The sequence below is a fragment of the Salvia hispanica genome, chromosome 6, assembly GCF_023119035.1.
Source record: "Salvia hispanica cultivar TCC Black 2014 chromosome 6, UniMelb_Shisp_WGS_1.0, whole genome shotgun sequence".
Taxonomy (NCBI): domain Eukaryota; kingdom Viridiplantae; phylum Streptophyta; class Magnoliopsida; order Lamiales; family Lamiaceae; genus Salvia; species Salvia hispanica.
In genome coordinates this window covers 37988860-38006742 of record NC_062970.1, presented here as the reverse complement: position 1 = coordinate 38006742, position 17883 = coordinate 37988860, and the positions used below count along the sequence as shown (strand labels likewise).

The 17883-nt window shown below is 43.1% G+C and overlaps 1 protein-coding gene across 4 annotated transcripts; it reads left to right on the top strand.

Moving 5' to 3' along the window:
* Positions 1 to 14425: 14425 nt before the first annotated feature.
* LOC125191798 lies at positions 14426 to 17480 on the top strand. 4 transcript variants are annotated; one of them, XM_048089217.1, is made up of 9 exons: positions 14426 to 14778; positions 15303 to 15487; positions 15571 to 15755; positions 15837 to 16004; positions 16177 to 16284; positions 16369 to 16438; positions 16534 to 16641; positions 16979 to 17074; positions 17151 to 17480. In XM_048089217.1, exons 1-9 carry the CDS (start codon positions 14751 to 14753, stop codon positions 17295 to 17297), a joined length of 1095 nt encoding a protein of 364 aa, XP_047945174.1. In that variant the 5' UTR covers positions 14426 to 14750; the 3' UTR covers positions 17298 to 17480. The 4 variants fall into 4 exon arrangements, with proteins under 4 accessions (XP_047945174.1, XP_047945172.1, XP_047945175.1 ...); XM_048089215.1 differs by having other exon boundaries at positions 14428 to 14778; positions 17145 to 17480; XM_048089218.1 differs by having other exon boundaries at positions 14428 to 14778; positions 15251 to 15487; positions 17145 to 17480.
* The last annotated feature ends 403 nt before the right edge of the window (positions 17481 to 17883 follow it).

The window sequence follows — 17883 nt, the reverse complement described above, 5'->3', positions numbered from 1 at the left end:
AAGTTTGTGATAGTAACTGATCACCAAAGCCTGAAGTATCTTATGGACTAGAAACTAACAACACCTACACAACAAGCTTGGATGTCTTAGTTGATGTATGAAGCCTGCTTTTAGTTTGCTAAGTACTGTGTGCACAGAAAGAAATAACAAGTCTCCTAGGTCCAGCGAATCCACTAGATCACAAGGTCTAGGAACTCACGGATCGTTGGAAGATCTCGGTCGTCGGACACACAAAATATCGCTTCAAAACCCTCAACCACGTATACTAAAATTAGCACAGGGAAGTAGGGATCGATCCCACAGAGATGAGTGCGTAATAAAGCATGCTCAAGGATTCGGGACTATTTTTGGGTTGAGGAAATTAAACTAACTTGGAGTGAAATCGGCTACGCTAACAACTAGATCTAGGCAAAACAGAAATCATGCATGAAAACTGGAAAACGAGACAATCACTAGATCTAAAAAACTATTTCCTAAATTACCTAGACCTGGGAAATAAACTGACGGTGGGGACCATTTGCTGAAAAGGTGAAGTACGGATGAAAAGCTGGAAAACAACTAACTAAAGTACTAACTAACAGCGACATCATCTTCTCCAATCAATTTGCATAAAATTTCAGTAGAAACAGAGATGGAACGTGAATCGGAAACGAAGCAGACTGAATTTAAGGCAATTTAACGAAGAACAATTAAAAACTAAGCAGATCTATGGTTACTAGACGGAGTAAAATGAAAAGAGAGCAAAAGAGTTCGAAATCCATGCACAACTTGATTCCCATGTTCAGATCCAACCTCTGAATGCTAAATTCACTCCGTATCCAAGCATCCGACACAAACTCCGACCAAAAGTATATCTATAGCTACAGATTCGACAAACAACCACCGATCATCAACAACAATTCAGATCCATAACCTCTTTCCCAGATCAAGCACAGAATTATCCAAAACAGAGAATAACATTCAACTGCCGAAATAAAACCTCAAACAAAACTCAGAATCGTAAATCAACACAAGATAAACACCAACATGCCATAAACTAAATGCATAGATAACCGATAAGTAGCAACAACCAAATCGACTTCCAAAACAATGAAGTTTGACGGAATAAAAGTACGAAAAGCTGAATGAAAACAGATTGTTTCTTCGCCCTCCGAGAGGACGGTGTTACCACTGACTTTCGCCGAAGATGAATCCCTTAGAAACCCTAAACTATCCCAGAATTCCCATTTCCCAAGTGTGTGTGTGAGTGTGTTAGCTAAGAGGAAAAATCATGTCTCTGGCGTGTGCTGTATGCTCCTTTATTTATAGGCGTTGAAGTGGGTCCAACGAGGTATGAATAGTCTTTGTTGCCCTCAGATTGACTTCCTTCTTCTAACCATTTTTTTTTTCTCTTCAATTCTGCTCACTTTCCCTCATTTTCCTTCGCTAGTCCATTGCCTCCAGCTTTTCCTGGATCTAGCGTCTCCTTCACACACTGGCTTAAAAACTGCGTTAGACCCAGCAAAATAAAGTGTTTTTCACCACAAAACCGATGCATGAAATTAGCCTTATCAAACTGCTCACACTTAAACCATACTTGTCCTCAAGTATAAAGACAAGAAAAAGAATAAGGCGAATTTCAAAGCACGGTTATCCCCTGACCGACTCTTTAGACTCTAGACAGACTCCTAGACCTAGATATAACTGACGCACAAATAACAAACACTTAAAATAAAAACACATAGACACATATGCATGAACTAGCTTCAACCTTTAGGCAACCGTCGCCACAAGATTAAGGTCAATTCAACAGGCTGCACTTCTCCAAATTGGCCCCTTCCCTTCTTCTACCTAATCAATCTGTCAGTTCGTCAAGATAGCCTTTTACTTCCCCAATTGTTGGATTCACTCGATCACTCATTCGTCACCAGGGATGTTAGGACCGATTCTCTCATAAGTTATTGCCATACCACTGAAGCGTCGGGTTAATAGAGTTTTCTCCTTTTTATACTTCTTTCTCCCCTTTTTTATTGGGTCAGGTTACTATTGTTTCCTGCCCTTAGACATATTCCCTCTGGACTTCGTCCAGCTTATACCTCCTTTTTATTTTTCTTTTTCATCATTTTTTTTTCTCTCTGGACTTCGTCCAGCTTATTCCTCCATTTCCCTCTTCTCTCCTCTGGACTTCGTCCAGCTTATAACTCTTTCACCTGGACTTCGTCCAGCTTATACCTTCATAACCCAATTCCCCTTTTTTTCTCCGTCATGACTCTTCTCCCTAAGCATTCAGTGGCGGCCCCTTTACATGTGTTAGCTCAAAGTTATTTAAGGCTTATAACTCATTCTTATAGTGGGGCTTCACAACTAAGTAAGCTAAGACATCCTCTATCGTTCTTACTTCGTCCAGATTGACTTGGCTTATTAAAGGAAAAGGCTTCTAAGTTGAAATACATCATATCTTCAATTACTTTCACTAAGGAGATCATGCCATATTATATTCACCAGCTCATGCGAAGCAAACAAAACCTAGACTTAACAACTCATAACATGCTGACAACTATACGCATTGTTTATGCGTTTGAGGATTTGGTGTAAATAGTTTAATTTCTGTCATTTTGTTTTTCTTGACAGTTTATGAACACGGGCTTCCATTCTGGAAGTTGGGCTAGTTCATCTGGGTCAGGAAACGCCCGATACAAGTGGCAAGTCAAGGAGTCTACGTCCACCGTCACTACCAGATCAAGGTTAAGGACAGTAGACCCGTTTCCGTTCGAATCAGAAAGTGAGAAGGAGTGGAACTCGTCAGGAGGAGAGGACCCGAAGTCATCAACAGAAATAGAGCATTCCGAGAGTGAGGAGGAGGAAGACGTGAATATGGCACATTTAGTGGATCCCGATCCGGAGATAGGTTCACTCACCGCGCATCTAGACGGTGAGCCCGCCCATGCCATAGTCTCAAACCCGCGCCGGAGGTCTATCGATATCAAGACATATGTGCTCGGGGTTTTGCCCACATTCTCTAGACGAAGGAACGAATGTCCTTACGAATTCCTAAACGAGTTTAGTAAGCTGTGCAGCATTCAAAAGAGGCCCAACGAGGCGACTGAGGAGGACTACCGCTTGCGTGCAGTCCCGTTTGCCCTCAAGGGGGAGGCTAATACTTGGCTGTTGAGGCTCCCACCAGACTCGATCAACACATGGAAGGACTTCAAGCTGGAGTTCTTGGATTATTTTTTCCCGTCCAACAAGACAAACGCCTTGAAGAAGGAGATCCAGGAGTGCAAGCAAGAATATGATGAGTCTCTGAGCTCTTATTGGTCCCGGTTGAAGGGACTGTTGGATGCTTGTCCGAACCACAGGATGATCGAGGCAGAGACTTACTATCTGTTTTACGAAGGTACAAAACCTGAATCAAAAGACTTGATGAATTCCTCGAGCGGGGGAAATTTTACAAAGAATAAAGCAAGTACAGCCAGAGAAACTTTAGGAAGATTGATCGAGGCGAAGAAGGCCTATGATAACCCGCTGAGCATTTTGAGAAGGGGATCAGCCAATGCAGTAACAGAACAAGATGACAAGAAGGTGGAAGACATGATAGATAAATTGGAGAAAGCACTGCTGAATGCAATTGAGAAGTACAACCCTCGTGCTCCATCGAAAAATGAGAAACCCCCTGGTCCGGAGGAAAGGCAACTTCAGCCTTATTATGGTCAACCTTGTGAAGGGGAATGCCAAGCCCAGACAAATTTAATGGGAAGCTGAAATCCGGATGGAAGTTGGAACCAAGGGAGACAAAGGGAGGCCCCATGGAGAGCTCACCCCAATTTTAGATGGACTGACAATGATCAAAGTCAGCCGCCCCCACTGTAGCTCACAAATTATGCACACCCTCCAGAGAGGCAGTCCAACTGGTCAGGGAAAAATCAAGAGGGGCAACTGCAACTGGGGTACAGGAATCAGGATCATACTAATTGGGGAAACAGGAATCAGAACAATCCAGGGAACTCCTATGTGCCACCTCACCAGAGGAATAACCAAGGGAACTATCAGAATTCCCAACCAAATCACCAAGGGAATCAAGGGTCTAGCAACCAGTACAATAACCACCAAGAAAATCAGGGGAACTATCGACAAACCCAAGGACAGAACCAAGGTCAAGGATCAAATTCTAATCAATTCAACTCCAGGCCACAAAGGAGTCTGGATGACATGGTCCACGACCTAGTGAATTCACAGCAGTTCATGCAGAATAACTTGCATTCCAACAACGACGTGGTGCACAAATTGCAAGACGCTCAATCGGAACACAAAGCCGCCATGGACATGATGGCAAAACAGTTGTCCCAGATCGCGGTTTCTTTGAATGAGATGCGGGGAAATGAAGGAAAACTTCCTGCCACGGTCAAGCCACCTGACCGAGCAAACATTAGTCACATCACCTTGAGATTCGGGAGGGGCTATGAAGGACCGACGCTGGAAATCAACGAAGAAGTACCCGCGCAAGCAAGTAAAGGGAAGGAGAGGCAAGGAGATAGCCCTAGACCCAGAGAAGTTCCTGTTCAGGATGACCTCCAGAAAGGAGATTTAGGGGGATCTCTACCTCGATCAGCTGATCCATTTTTCCTAGATCCAGAGCCTGAGTTAGTAAGTAAAGAAGGAAGTAGGGAAGCTGGCGAACCCCCAGCTGGGAGTTCCACAAATGCGGTTAAGCGGGCAAAGCCGTTTCCACACTAAGGGGAACCAAAGCAAAGAAAAAGAAGGATGATACAAAGGACCTCATGGAGATTTTTAGCAAGCTGGAAATCAACCTGCCTTTCTTGCAAGCCCTAAAGATGCCTGCCTTTAGCAAGTTCATCAAGGAATTCATAGCAGGGAAGACCAAGCCGGACGGAAAGATTGTGATCGGGGAGAACGTGTCTGCTGTGATACAAAAGAGAAGGATGCCTTCGAAATGCACAGACCCAGGTATGTTCACATTACCCATTTCTCTAGGGGATATCAAAGTCGAGCATGCTATGTGTGATCTAGGGGCGTCTATAAATGTTTTACCGCTTTCAATCTACAAGAAACTGACAGGGGTTAGGATGGTCGCCACTAAGGTGGTAATCCAGTTAGCAGATAGAACTTGCATCTGTCCTGAAGGTGTGTTAGAAAATGTCATAGTCAAGGTGCATGATTTTCTATACCCTGCTGATTTCTATGTTATCAAAATGAATGATAATGAGTCTGCTGAGTCTAGTGGCGTGCTTTTAGGGAGACCATTCTTGCGCACTACTAAGACCATTATCGATGTCTTCGATGGAACAATTTGCTTGGATTATAATGGGGAAAATATACATTTAGCATAGATGAGGGAATGAAAAGACCATTGATTGTTGAGAATTTGTATGCTATAGATGTTATTAACCCCTTGGTCCAAGAATATCTTGAGACAGAATTGATACAGGAACAAATTGAAAACTCGGAGTTGAGCCATTTAATCGATCGAGAAGTTGTAGGGTGGTGTGCAACAATGAACACAACGGAATTGACAGATGAGGAACTAACAAAGGCCATCATGGAGTTTTGCAGAAATCCCGAGTCAGCTAAATCAAGGGGATCAGCCCATGTGGCTAGTCCGGAGAATTCTCCTGAGTCTGGGAAGGAAACATTACCTGATAATTGCAGAAAAAAATCCCTTGCCCCAGGAAACGAATAACACAAGGAAGGAACTGAAGACACTCCCACCAGGCCTCAAGTATGCTTATTTGGAGGAGGATGAGGCATTCCCAGTAATAGTCAACAGTAACTTGACTGAGGAGTAGGAGAAGGAACTGTTGGAAGTGATTAGGCGGAACAAGAAAGCAATAGGGTGGACCCTCTCTGATTTAGTAGGAATCAGCCCTGATCTCTGCATGCACCACATCCGTTTAGAAGAAGGTGTGAAGGCTCACCGAGACGCACAACGGAAACTGAATCCAAACATGCGAGAGGAAGTTCTGAAAGAGGTGTTGAAATTGCTCTCTCTAGGGATCATCTACTCTATTCCGGACAGTGAGTGGGTCAGTCCTGTCCATATGGTGCCCAAAAAGTCTGGAATACAGGTTGTCAAGAATGATAAGAACGAATTGGTGCCCACTAGGCTGGTGACGGGGTGGAGGATGTGCATCGACTACAGGAAGCTGAATGAGGCCACAAAGAAGGATCACTTCCCCCTACCCTTCATTGATCAGATGTTAGAAAGATTGGCTGGAAAACAGTATTTTTGCTTCCTTGATGGATACAGTGGCTATTTCCAGATCTACTTTAACCCAGAGGACCAAGGGAAAACCACGTTCACGTGCCCTTTTGGTACGTATGCATACCGAAGAATGCCGTTTGGATTGTGTAACGCACCAGGAACGTTCCAACGGTGTATGATGAGTATTTTTTTGGATTTTCTTGAAGTATGCATTGGGATATTCATGGATGATTTTACCGTACATGGGAATTCGTTCGACACTTGTTTGGCCAGCCTTGACCTAGTGTTGAAAAGATGCCAGGAGAAACACCTAGTTTTGAACTTCGAAAAATGCCACTTCATGGTGACTGAAGGTATTGTCCTGGGTCATGTGGTTTCTGAAAGAGGAATACAGGTGGACAAGGCAAAGGTAGAAGTGATATCAAAGTTATCTTACCCCACGAACCAAAAAGAAGTCAGAGGCTTCCTGGGTCACGCAGGATTTTATAGGAGGTTTATCAAGGATTTCGCGAAAATCGTGCAACCGCTCACTCATTTGTTACACAACGATGTGGAATTCGTCTTTGACAAAGGATGCAAGAAAGCCTTTCAGTTGCTTAAGGACAGACTCGTGTCCGCACCAATAATCAGGGCGCCAGATTGGAATCACCCCTTTGAGATAATGTGCGATGCGAGTGATTTCGCTGTGGGAGCTGTCCTAGGGCAGAAGATAGACGGAAAAAGTTATGTGATCTTCTATGCATCCAAGACTCTAAATCAAGCTCAGAAGAATTTCAAGAAGTGTTGCGAGAGGTGCCAACAGACAGGAGGAATTTCAAGAAGGCTTGAGATGCCACAAGTCCCGGTGATTGTTAGTGAAATCTTTGACGTATGGGGGATGGACTTCATAGGACCATTTCCATCATCCTGTGGGAACACATATATATTGGTTACAGTAGACTATGTGTCTAAATGGATAGAAGCTAAGGCCACCACAACATGTGAATCGAAGGAGGTGGCAAAATTTACGAAGGCCAATATCTTCAACAGATATGGAGTTCCTCGAGCCATTGTCTCGGATCAAGGAACACATTTACTGTAATCGCACCATTGAGGCTCGATGAAGAAATATGGTGTTCACCATAGGGTATCTACCCCGTACCACCCTCGGTCCTAACGGCCAAGCAGAAATTTCTAATCGCGAGATCAAGGCAATATTGGAGAAGACAGTTAATCCGTCAAGGAAAGACTGGAGTAAGAGGCTCGGCGATGCATTATAGGCCTACAGAAGCGCTTTCAAGACTCCTATCGGAATGTCGCCTTATAGGCTGGTGTTTTGCAAAATGTGTCACTTGACCGTGGGTATCGAGCACAAGGCGTACTGGGCAGTCAAGGAGAAGAGTATGAAGCCTTATGAGTCTGGAGCACAAGGCGTACTGAGGAAGAAAGGAAGTTACAGTTACAAGAACTGGAGGAACTGAGGCTGGAGTCTTATGAGTCTGCCATGTGGTATAAGGAAAGGACAAAATTATGGCATGACAAGAATCTTCGGGTCATGGAACTCCATGTGGGACAGAGGGTGCTCCTTTTCCAATCCCGGCTCAAGCTGATGCCAGGAAAGTTGAAGTCTAAGTGGATCGGTCCATATACCATTGTCGGCCTCCGCGCAAATGGAGCACTAGAGATCCAGGGAAGTGCCTCTAACTCTGTCCCTTTTCTTGTTAATGGTCACAAAGTGAAAGTCTATAGGGATAATTCTGAGTTGTGTGTAGTGGAGGAAGTGCCACTAGGCGCACTCTCTATTATCACCTAGTCAAACAAGGAGGTATTTTCGATGAATTCCTGGGTCAGGGAAATTGGTTGACATTTTAAGCATATACACTGAACCAGGGAATCTCGAGAATACTCAAAAGGAGTGTGTAAATAGTTTAATTACGTTTTAAGCATAGGAAAATCCAAAAAACATGTTTATAAAATTTAAATCTTCCAAAAATATTTTCGAAGCACTAGACTTCGTAGGAAATCCGATGCCTTATATTCTAACCTTGACCTAGGAGTCTGGCGTCTTCATATTTTTTTTAAGTATAGGGTCATGGTCAGGGAAATCAGCTAGGGAAGGAGAGCCTGGAGAAGTAAGTCAAGGAGGGATGGAGATAATTTGAATTTCAAATTGGCCGATATTTATGGGAGGTGTACGGTTGCTTACATCACGCCTACAACCGCACCATCTTTTCACCAAAAAAGGCTAATCGGCATTTCTCTCCCCAATAATCCCAATCGACGACAACTGCATTTTCTCTTCCTTCTCTCTACTTTGTTTCTCTCTCAAGAACACAAACCCTAACCAATTTCGATCGAGTTTTCTTCTTGATTTCAGATTTACAGTAATGGATCCAACTCAGGCCACCAGAAGTTCGCAGCCGGCGGTGTATGACGCAGTTCTGTTGGCAGAATTGATGCAAAAATTAGGTAGCGTCGAGAAGACGAAGGAAGTCTACGCTCTGTTCTCCGCCAGCCTGATGACATCCGCGGCGGCCATACCACCACCGACGATTCCAGCGGATTCGACGGCACAACCCGCAGTTCCCCAAGAAGAAAGGCCTCAAGATTCAACCAGGGTACCGGACTCTGGTTCTCAACAAGCAGAAACCGCTTCACTGGAGGCAGATAAAGAAGAGGCGACGAACGAACTGCCGGCGGATGGTGAGCGGAATGACGCACAAACGGAGATGGAGGCCGAACAACAAGGTGATGGAAACCCTAACTCTGAGGGTGAGGAAAAGGGGGAAACCCCTGTTCGAAAGGAGATTGTTGAGGGGGAAACCCCTGTTATGGAAGAAATTGTGGAGGGGGAAACCCCTACTTGTGGAAAGGATTGCTGAGGGGGAAACCCCTATTCACGAAGAAGTTGCTGAGGGGGAAACCCATGTTTTAAAGTTGATGGCCGAGGGGGAAACCCCTATGGAGACTGGGGATGAAACCCCCAAGGATTTTAGGGGTGCGACCCCTGAACCCATGGAGGAGGGGGCAACCCCGAGTGATGTCAGGGGGGAAACCCCTGTTTATATTGAGGGGGCGACCCCGATGGTGAATGATGTGGGGGAAACCCCAGAAAAGCTTGTGGAAGAAACGAACCTAGAGACTACTGGAGTACAGGAGCCCATCGAGGAAGGGCTAGATCTGATTGTAGACCTGGTGGATGGCCAGGAGGAAGACGAACCCCGGGTGGACGAGAGAGCAGAGAGGAGAAGGGCCAGACGGAGTCTACTTGATGAAGTAGATGGCTTGGTTTATTCCGAGAAGGAGGAGTTCCCTGCCCGAGGGACAGAAGCGGAGGTGGCAGAGTATCGTCGCCTGGCCAAGGAAAGGGCAAGGAAAGGAAAGGCAGCTGCGACCCAGCCAAAGCGGTCAAGGAAAGCTCCCTCCGTCGTGGAGGTTGAGGAGAACCTTTCCCCAGTGACCGAAGTTCCCTCGACCGATGAACAAGACAAGCCTACTCCTGGGTCCAATTCTGAACTTGGAGAATCTAAAGAGGAGTTTGCCAAGGACGTCCGGAGGTGTGGCTGACTAAGGAACTGCTGGAGTCGATGAGGCATTTCGACGATCAGAAACGGGCCACAGTGTACAAAGAGAGATACAGTGCTGGGAAGATGGCTAAGTCTGGCAAGCAGTGCAGCTCCGAGGAACTCATGACGATTGCATGTGATGAAGATTTCCGCGCATGTATCTATTCAATCGGTTTTGAGTGGTTATTGAAGCACAACCAGGAGAGAGTGCCGGTGGACTTAGCACGGGAGTTTTTCTCGACATTCCGATTAAAGAACACTTCTGACCTCGACGCGGACTCCATCACATTCAGGCTTTTTAATGAGGAACATGAAATGAGCATCCGAGAGTGGTCCCTGAGAATGGGGTTATTTACCAAGGCTGAGGACGATGAAGGCATATGGAATAAGAGGATGGTTGGCGTACCGAAGAACACGCCAGGATTCAAAGTACAAGCAGCATGGGAACTAGTCACTCACTCCAAGGCAGGAGCATTCAAATCCAGTTACTCTAAGGCCTCTCACATCGAGGATACAATCCTCCGTTTTGCTCAGACGTTTATCAGCTACAACCTAATGGGAACTGCAAATTCAGCTCTGACTACGACCGACCTCTATTTCACTTGGTGCATGGCAAAAGGCGTTAAGGTGCATCTGGGTTACTGGCTGGCTCAAGCATGTCATCAGATGACAAGCAACCCTGCTCGACATATGTATACCTGCCATCTCTTAGGCGCCTACCTCCAGCGGAATATTGAAATGAAGATAGCCAAAACCACTCCCTTGGTCGTGATGTGCGAACTCCCGGAGACTTTCAGTGTTGAGTACTTTTTCAACAAGGGGTTACTCCAAGCTCACGGCAAACAAACTTTCTTCTACACGGTAGGAGACAAGGTGAAGGCGGAGGCTGAGGAGGCTGCGGAGGCTATGCCGAGTTAAGAGGTCGAGGAGCTGAGGAAGGACGTCCAGGAGGTGAGGAAAGAAATGCAAGTGATGAGGAAAGAAATAGTGAGAGAACTTGGTGGGATAAGGAAAGAGCTGAATGAGAGCCGTGAAGAGGTGAAGACCCTGCGGGGAAACATTGCGGACCTGGCGGTGAAGTCCGCCAAGAAGAACGAGCGGATGACAGAGGTTGTGGATGAAGATGTTGAAATGGTTGGAGAAGACACTCCCCTTGACCCAGTCGAAGGCAACTCCTGGGTCCAGCAGCGAGGTCAAGCAACCAGGCCAGAGCAGTCCCTCCGTCCAGCGACCACCGCACCCGCTCAAGCAAATGGTTACCCCGTCCGCGTCCAAGTCAGTGTTAATCCCATCCAGATCAAAGTCCATGATGTTAAAGAAACCAGAGTCCGATCAACCAGAGCAAGAGAAGGAAGAAGAGGAGCCGGAGATGCCGGCGAAAAAGAAAGTGAAGATTTGAAGCCTGCTTTTAGTTTGCTAAGTACTGTGTGCACAGAAAGGAATAACAAGTCTCCTAGGTCCAGCGAATCCACTAGATCATAAGGTCTAGGAACTCACGGATCGTTGGAAGATCTCGGTCGTCGGACACACAAAATATCGCTTCAAAAACCCTCAACCACGTATACTAAAATTAGCACAGGGAAGTAGGGATCGATCCCACAGAGATGAATGCGTAATAAAGCATGCTCAAGGATTCGGGACTATTTTTGGGTTGGCTGCTGCCACGCATTTTTGGGTTGAGGAAATTAAACTAACTTGGAGTGAAATCTGCTACGCTAACAACTAGATCTAGGCAAAACAGAAATCATGCATGAAAACCGGAAAACGAGACAATCACTAGATCTAAGAAACTATTTCCTAAATTACCTAGACCAGGAAATAAACTGACGGTGGGGACCATTTGCTGAAAAGGTAAAGTACGGATGAAAAGCTGGAAAACAACTAACTAAAGTACTAACTAACAGCGACATCATCTTCTCCAATCAATTTGCATAAAATTTCAGTAGAAACAGAAATGGAACGTGAATCGGAAACGAAGCAGACTGAATTTAAGGCAATTTAACGAAGAACAATTAAAAACTAAACAGATCTACGGCTACTAGACGGAGTAAAATGAAAAGAGAGCAAAAGAGTTCGAAATCCATGCACAACTTGATTCCCATGTTCAGATCCAACCTCGAAATGCTAAATCCACTCTGGATCCAAGCATCCGACACAAACTCCGACCAAAAGTATATCTATAGCTACAGATTCGACAAACAACCACCGATCATCAACAACAATTCAGATCCATAACCTCTTTTCCAGATCAAGCACAGAATTATCCAAAACAGAGAATACATTCAACTGCCGAAATAAAACCTCAAACAAAACTCAGAATCGTAAATCAACACAAGATAAACACCAACATGACATAAACTAAATGCATAGATAACCGATAAGTAGCAACAACCAAAATCGACTTCCAAAACAGTGAAGTTCGACGGAATAAAAGTGCGAAAAGCTGAATGAAAACAGATTGTTTCTTCGCCCCCCGAGAGGACGGTGTTATCACTGACTTTCGCCGAAGATGAACCCCTTAGAAACCCTAAACTATCCCAGAATTCCCATTTCCCAAGTGTGTGTGTGAGTGTGTGAGCTAAGAGCAAAAATCATGTCTCTGGCGTATGCTGCATGTTCCTTTATTTATAGGCGTTGAAGTGGGTCCAGCGTGGTATGAATAGTCTTTGTTGCCCTCAGCTATTGACTTCCTTCTTCTAGCCATTTTTTTTTCTCTTCAATTCTGCTCACTTTCCCTCATTTTCCTTCGCTAGTCCATTGCCTCCAGCTTTTCCTAGATCTAGCGTCTTCTTCACACACCTAGCTTAAAAACTGCGTTAGACCCAGCAAAATAAAGTGTTTTTCACCACATAACCGATGCATGAAATTAGCCTTATCAATGTATTTTGACAACAAAATCAAATACAGAAAAGGGTCAGAAAACTTTGTGGCTGATGCATTGTCAAGAGCCTTTGAGATGATGGTTCATGCTCTCACATCATACATTATTCCTTTGGAACTTATTCCTAAAATCAGATCATCATTGGAGAAGGATCAACAAGTTCAGAAAATTATACCGGAAAAGCAATAGGAACAGACTTCTCATCCTAAATTTAGTTGGCAGAATAGAGAGTTAAGGAGATGTAGGAAGCTTGTTGTGGGAAATGATCTACAATTGCTACTTACAAAAGAATATCATCTCTTCTATATTGGCTGGGAATGACGAGGGAAGTACGGAATTTGTGAGAATGTGTGTAACTTGTAAGCAGTTTAAGGCTGAGAATTCGCCCCCAGCTGGCCTCCTCTAGCCATTGCCTCTACCAGCTTCTCTATTAAGTGATCTTACTATGGATTTTGTGGAAGCCTTGCCAATGTCGAAAGGGAAGAATGTGATATTTGTGGTGGTTGATAGGTTGAGTAAGTACGCTCATTTCATGGCCCTAACTAATCATTTTACATATAAACAAGTGGTTTGAGGTTTTTATGAATTCAGTGTTCAAACTACATGTTATGCCAGCCAAGGTGGTTAATGATCGGGGTTCCACATTTATGAATGCTTTCTGGGTTGTTCTTTGCCTTGTTGGGAATGGAGTTGCTCTATTCGACCGCTTATCATCCGGAGACTGACGGCCAGTCAGAGGTTGTAAACCGTTGTAGTGCTACTTAAGGTGTACAATTGGAAAGAAACCTCACTCGTGGCATCAGTGGTTGGGACTTGCTGAATATTGGTACAATACGACCTATCACTCAAGCATTCGAATGACACCATTCGAAGCCCAGTATGGGTATGCTCCACCCATTCACATGCCCTACTTACCCGGGGATTCAAGAGTGGAGGCGGTTGATATAGCCTTGAGGAACAGAGAAGAAATGATTCTTTTGCTCAAAAAGCACCTCCAAAGAGCTGCTGATAGGATGCAAAAGCAAGCCAACAAGCATCGCATGGACAGAAACTATGAGATTGGGGATTGGGTGTGGCTTAAAGCTACAAACTTAACCGCAGAAATCAATCTGAGGGGCTCACCACAAGTTTGAGCTGAACTTCTATGGGCCATATTAGATACTGGATAGAATTGGAAAGGTAGCTTATAGGCTGAACCTTCTTGTGTCGGCAACCATCCATAATGTCTTCCATGTCTCGTTGCTATGACCCTCCGCCCCACCAACTGGACCGATTACACATGTGCCTTTGGTCTCTCACATCAGGGATGCCGTGCCTCAGGCCATACTTTAACGTAAGATGGTGAAGAAGCATAATCAAGTAGTCACGCAATGGCTGCTTCATTACGAAGGTCACTCACTGGAAGAAGTTTCATGGGAGTATGCCGACGAGATTAAGGCAAAATTTCCTTATTGTTGCATGCATACCATGCATGACCCATGCATTGCATGCAACGACGAGTATGAGTAGCTAAATAAATAAGGATCATGGCAGATGGAATAAGGAGCCACGTGTATCGTCCGGACTGGTACATGAAGAGGGAGTACGTGAGTATGTGGAGTGAGGAGCACGAAATTAGAGTGGGGAGTGAGGAGTATTTATCGACCACACTCACTCATTCGGCACGTTAGTTGTGTGATTGAGCATTGAGCTAAGGGATCCGAGATCCGTAGCATTTATCTATTGTTATCATTTTTGTTCATTATCAATTCCTATTCACTGTATTGTTGTTATTGAATTCCTATTATCAATCAACCGTCGTGCTTATTTCGTCGTTATATTGGTGTTGTTGCTATTTGTGCTTGATTGTGTTGTATGGAGTCAGTTTTGTGGATATAAGCTAAGATTCTAGCCAATCTGAGCTTGAATAGTAACACATTTATTATCATGGAAAGAGGCAAACATGGAATCTCTCAGAATCAAGAAAAGAGGAGAATAATCGAGACAAGCAGAAGAAGGGAATCCAAGGAGAAGGCTCACAAGAGAGAAACGGAGTTGGTTGAATTGAAGCTCTTTCTCAGAGAGAGGACGACAAAAGCACTGAAGCTCCGAGAGAGAAGACGCATAAGCTACCAGCAATCCAACCATGGCCACGCCTCCTCACCTTGATCCAGGTAACAGCTCTTCTTTTTTTAGTAATTAAATTCTGTATATCGTTTCTAAGTTAAAAACGCCAAGCAAAACGAGAGGGCGGTTGTATAACCGGAGCGTAAGTTCGCCGACGGTGCCACAGGCGGCGGAATTTCTGACGAGACGGAGCTAGGGTTTCTAGAAAAGGGGATGTAAAAGATTATCAACATAAAATCGGAATCCGATCTAATTACTCACTTGTTTGAGAAATGATTTGTGGCGTGATTGTGTTTTTTGAGCAACGCATGAATTCTCATATGAAAATTGATTATCAACAAAAATTGACACTTATGATGCAAGTAGGATGGAGATAAACATTTCCCAGAGGAAGGAAAAATTGCAATCACCATCATCTCGTGCACCAGTGAGAAAAGCTGAGAGAAAATACAATATATGATTAGTTGTTTTTCCTTTGCAAATTCCAATATTTTTACAGTTTTCTTTTCCTTGATTCAGTGTGTTCTATAGTTCTATGGATCATCTACTGATGTGAAATATGTTTAATCAGCTGGTGGGAGAAAAGGACTTGAACACGAGAAAATTAAGCGAATTGACATGGAAATAGTGTATCTCAGTGCTGAAGAGATGAGACGGAAAACAGAGGAGTCTGAACGGAGAGCAATTCGGGATCAGGATACTCAACTAAAAAAACTCGAAGGAATCATAAAATCCCTTATTCACAGACCTGACAGTGTACATCTACGTGTTTCAAATTCATTAGTATATCAGTGTATTGTAGAATAAATTTAATTTTAACTCCTCAATTATTGTTTTAGGGAATGCCAAAGTTGGAGTTGTTGCAGTCCTATTTCAAGCTAATTCATGAAAAGATTAATCTTTCGATGATGTTGAATGATGATGTGTTTGGCAAGAAATATAAGATTTTTATATTTCTTGAGGATGTCAATAAATTTTGTCTACTAGAGCCAATTTCAGATAGCTGTATAATTTCCTACATGTGGTAAGGCTTTTATTTACTTGATCGGACTACTAGTGTAGGTGCTATTGCATGTATTATCTAATTTGTTGATGATATTGGTAGGTACCTTCACAAGGAAATGAAAAAAGATAACATGCTCCATAAATTTCGATTTGTGAATCCAAATAACATATCAAACACATCAACCAGAAATCAAAGAGCCTGTTCTTTAGCTGATAGGTTGATTGGTGCATCAGCAGATCAACTTGTGTTGGCACCGTGTAATGTAGGGTAAGTAAGGTGTCGGGGTACATTTTCAAATTTATATGGGTACAGGAAACAAAAATCAGTTTGGGGGGGACTTCACCTTACACTGGCCCTCCTCGGGCCACACCCCTGATTACAGCTCACTTTCATATTCATTTGGATATTTATAATTTGAGTGTTGCAAATCATTTTGTAGTTTTCATTGGATTCTCACGGTCATCCAACCGTACACCAAGACTGTTTTTTTGTTTGATCCTCTTAGCCATCGCATTCGTCATAATGCTTGGAAAGATGCTGTGGATGAGTAAGTTTTGTTAAACCTTTCCTGCATTTTTATTTAGTCAGTCAATGATATACTAATTTTTCTCAAATTTGTAAATCCATGCAGCGCCTTATCGATGTTTAGTTCATCCAAAGGAGAGAATGAAAAAAAATCTCCAACTTGGGTGGTTGTAAAAGTATGGATGTATCTTTGAATTTATTTGAATACAAGGATACATAGTATTCATTTTACTATTCTATTAGCCGCACTAATGCATGATTTATAACATAGGCTCCTCGCCAACCAGATTCGAAGCAATGTGGATTCTACATAATGCAGTATATGAGAGAAATCATCAGAACTTGTAGATATCCCGGTTCAATTTCTCTACAAACAATGGTACAGTAATGTGCATAGAGTTCTTCTCATCTTATATTGTTGTGAGCTTTGCTTAGAGTTCGTCACATCTTGTATTTTTGTGAGCTTTCTTGGCTTATTATCAAATGCTTCTGTCATCCAGAAACTAAATGTCACTTTACTAAAGTTAACACATTATATGACCTGAACCCACAGTTATTAAAATTAGTTATACTGGGTCAAAATTCATTTTTAGGCAGATGTCTCTTTCAAGCATAAGTCTACTGATCAAGTTTTTTGTATTTTATGTTGCAAACTAATTACTTAGTAGTTTGATTAATACATTAGATGTGTGTGTGTGTGTGTGTGCATTTTATAGTTTACCGGACGCAGTTATTCTACGAGTGAAATTGATGAAATGCGATCAGAGTGGGCAGACGGCATACTTGACCAGTTTCCTTTGCCAACGGACCAGGTATTATTTATGATATAAATCAATCATTAGTTTCAATGTTACAATTTCTGCTCCTACTTCTTCTCCATAGCAGCAGGCCGCATCTCCTATTCAGTCCAGAACTCCTATTTCAGCAGCAATGACTGATGCCACCACTACTTTTCCAACTGTTTTGACTCAGCCAACGACAGCTCGCCCCACTCGCTCCATCAAGAAACCATCTTATCTTAAAAATTACATCTGAACTATTGTTATCTTGTTATCGATTAGGATTTCCTAGTTTTTGTCAAGTTGCTATTAATGCTTATGGTGGTTTGTTTCATAGGATAGGATTTGCTTTTGAGGTTGTTATTTCTCCACTATAAATAGTGGTTTGGGCATTGTAGTTGATATCAGAAAATTAATGCATTCATTCAGTTAAATTTCATTTCTCCTTGTGTGTTTCCACCATTTGGACCAAGAAGTTGCTCAAAATACTCTAACATTCAACTTATATACTTGTTCAGTTTTTTCATAATGTGTTTTTATTGAAAACGAGAGAATTGAATCATTTTGTTTCTATTAATAGGTTTCATAGTCTTTTGGTTAGTTATTTTGGTTATTTTTTGTTTTGAGAAGATTCAGAAGCAGCAGTCACAGTTTGGACTTTGGAGTGAATGGGGACATTTTTATCTAGTTAAGAAAGAGGAAAGTTGTGTATATCTTAAAAATGTATGGGTTTAGCTCAGTTCTATTTGGAACAGCAAGATTGCTCTTTCAATATTCATATGCATTGTGCTAGTTTGAATCAGGTACAAAAAAAACTTTAAATTATGTCGAGCGACAATTAT

Bases quoted from the DNA above. Each gene is read 5' to 3' on its own strand.
- LOC125191798 (XM_048089215.1), top strand. From the start codon at position 14,751: ATGGCCACGCCTCCTCACCTTGATCCAG. The intron at 15,488-15,570 runs GTACATCTACGT...TTATTGTTTTAG, and splicing joins TTATTCACAGACCTGACAGT to GGAATGCCAAAGTTGGAGTT. The intron at 16,005-16,176 runs GTAAGTAAGGTG...ATCATTTTGTAG, and splicing joins TTGGCACCGTGTAATGTAGG to TTTTCATTGGATTCTCACGG.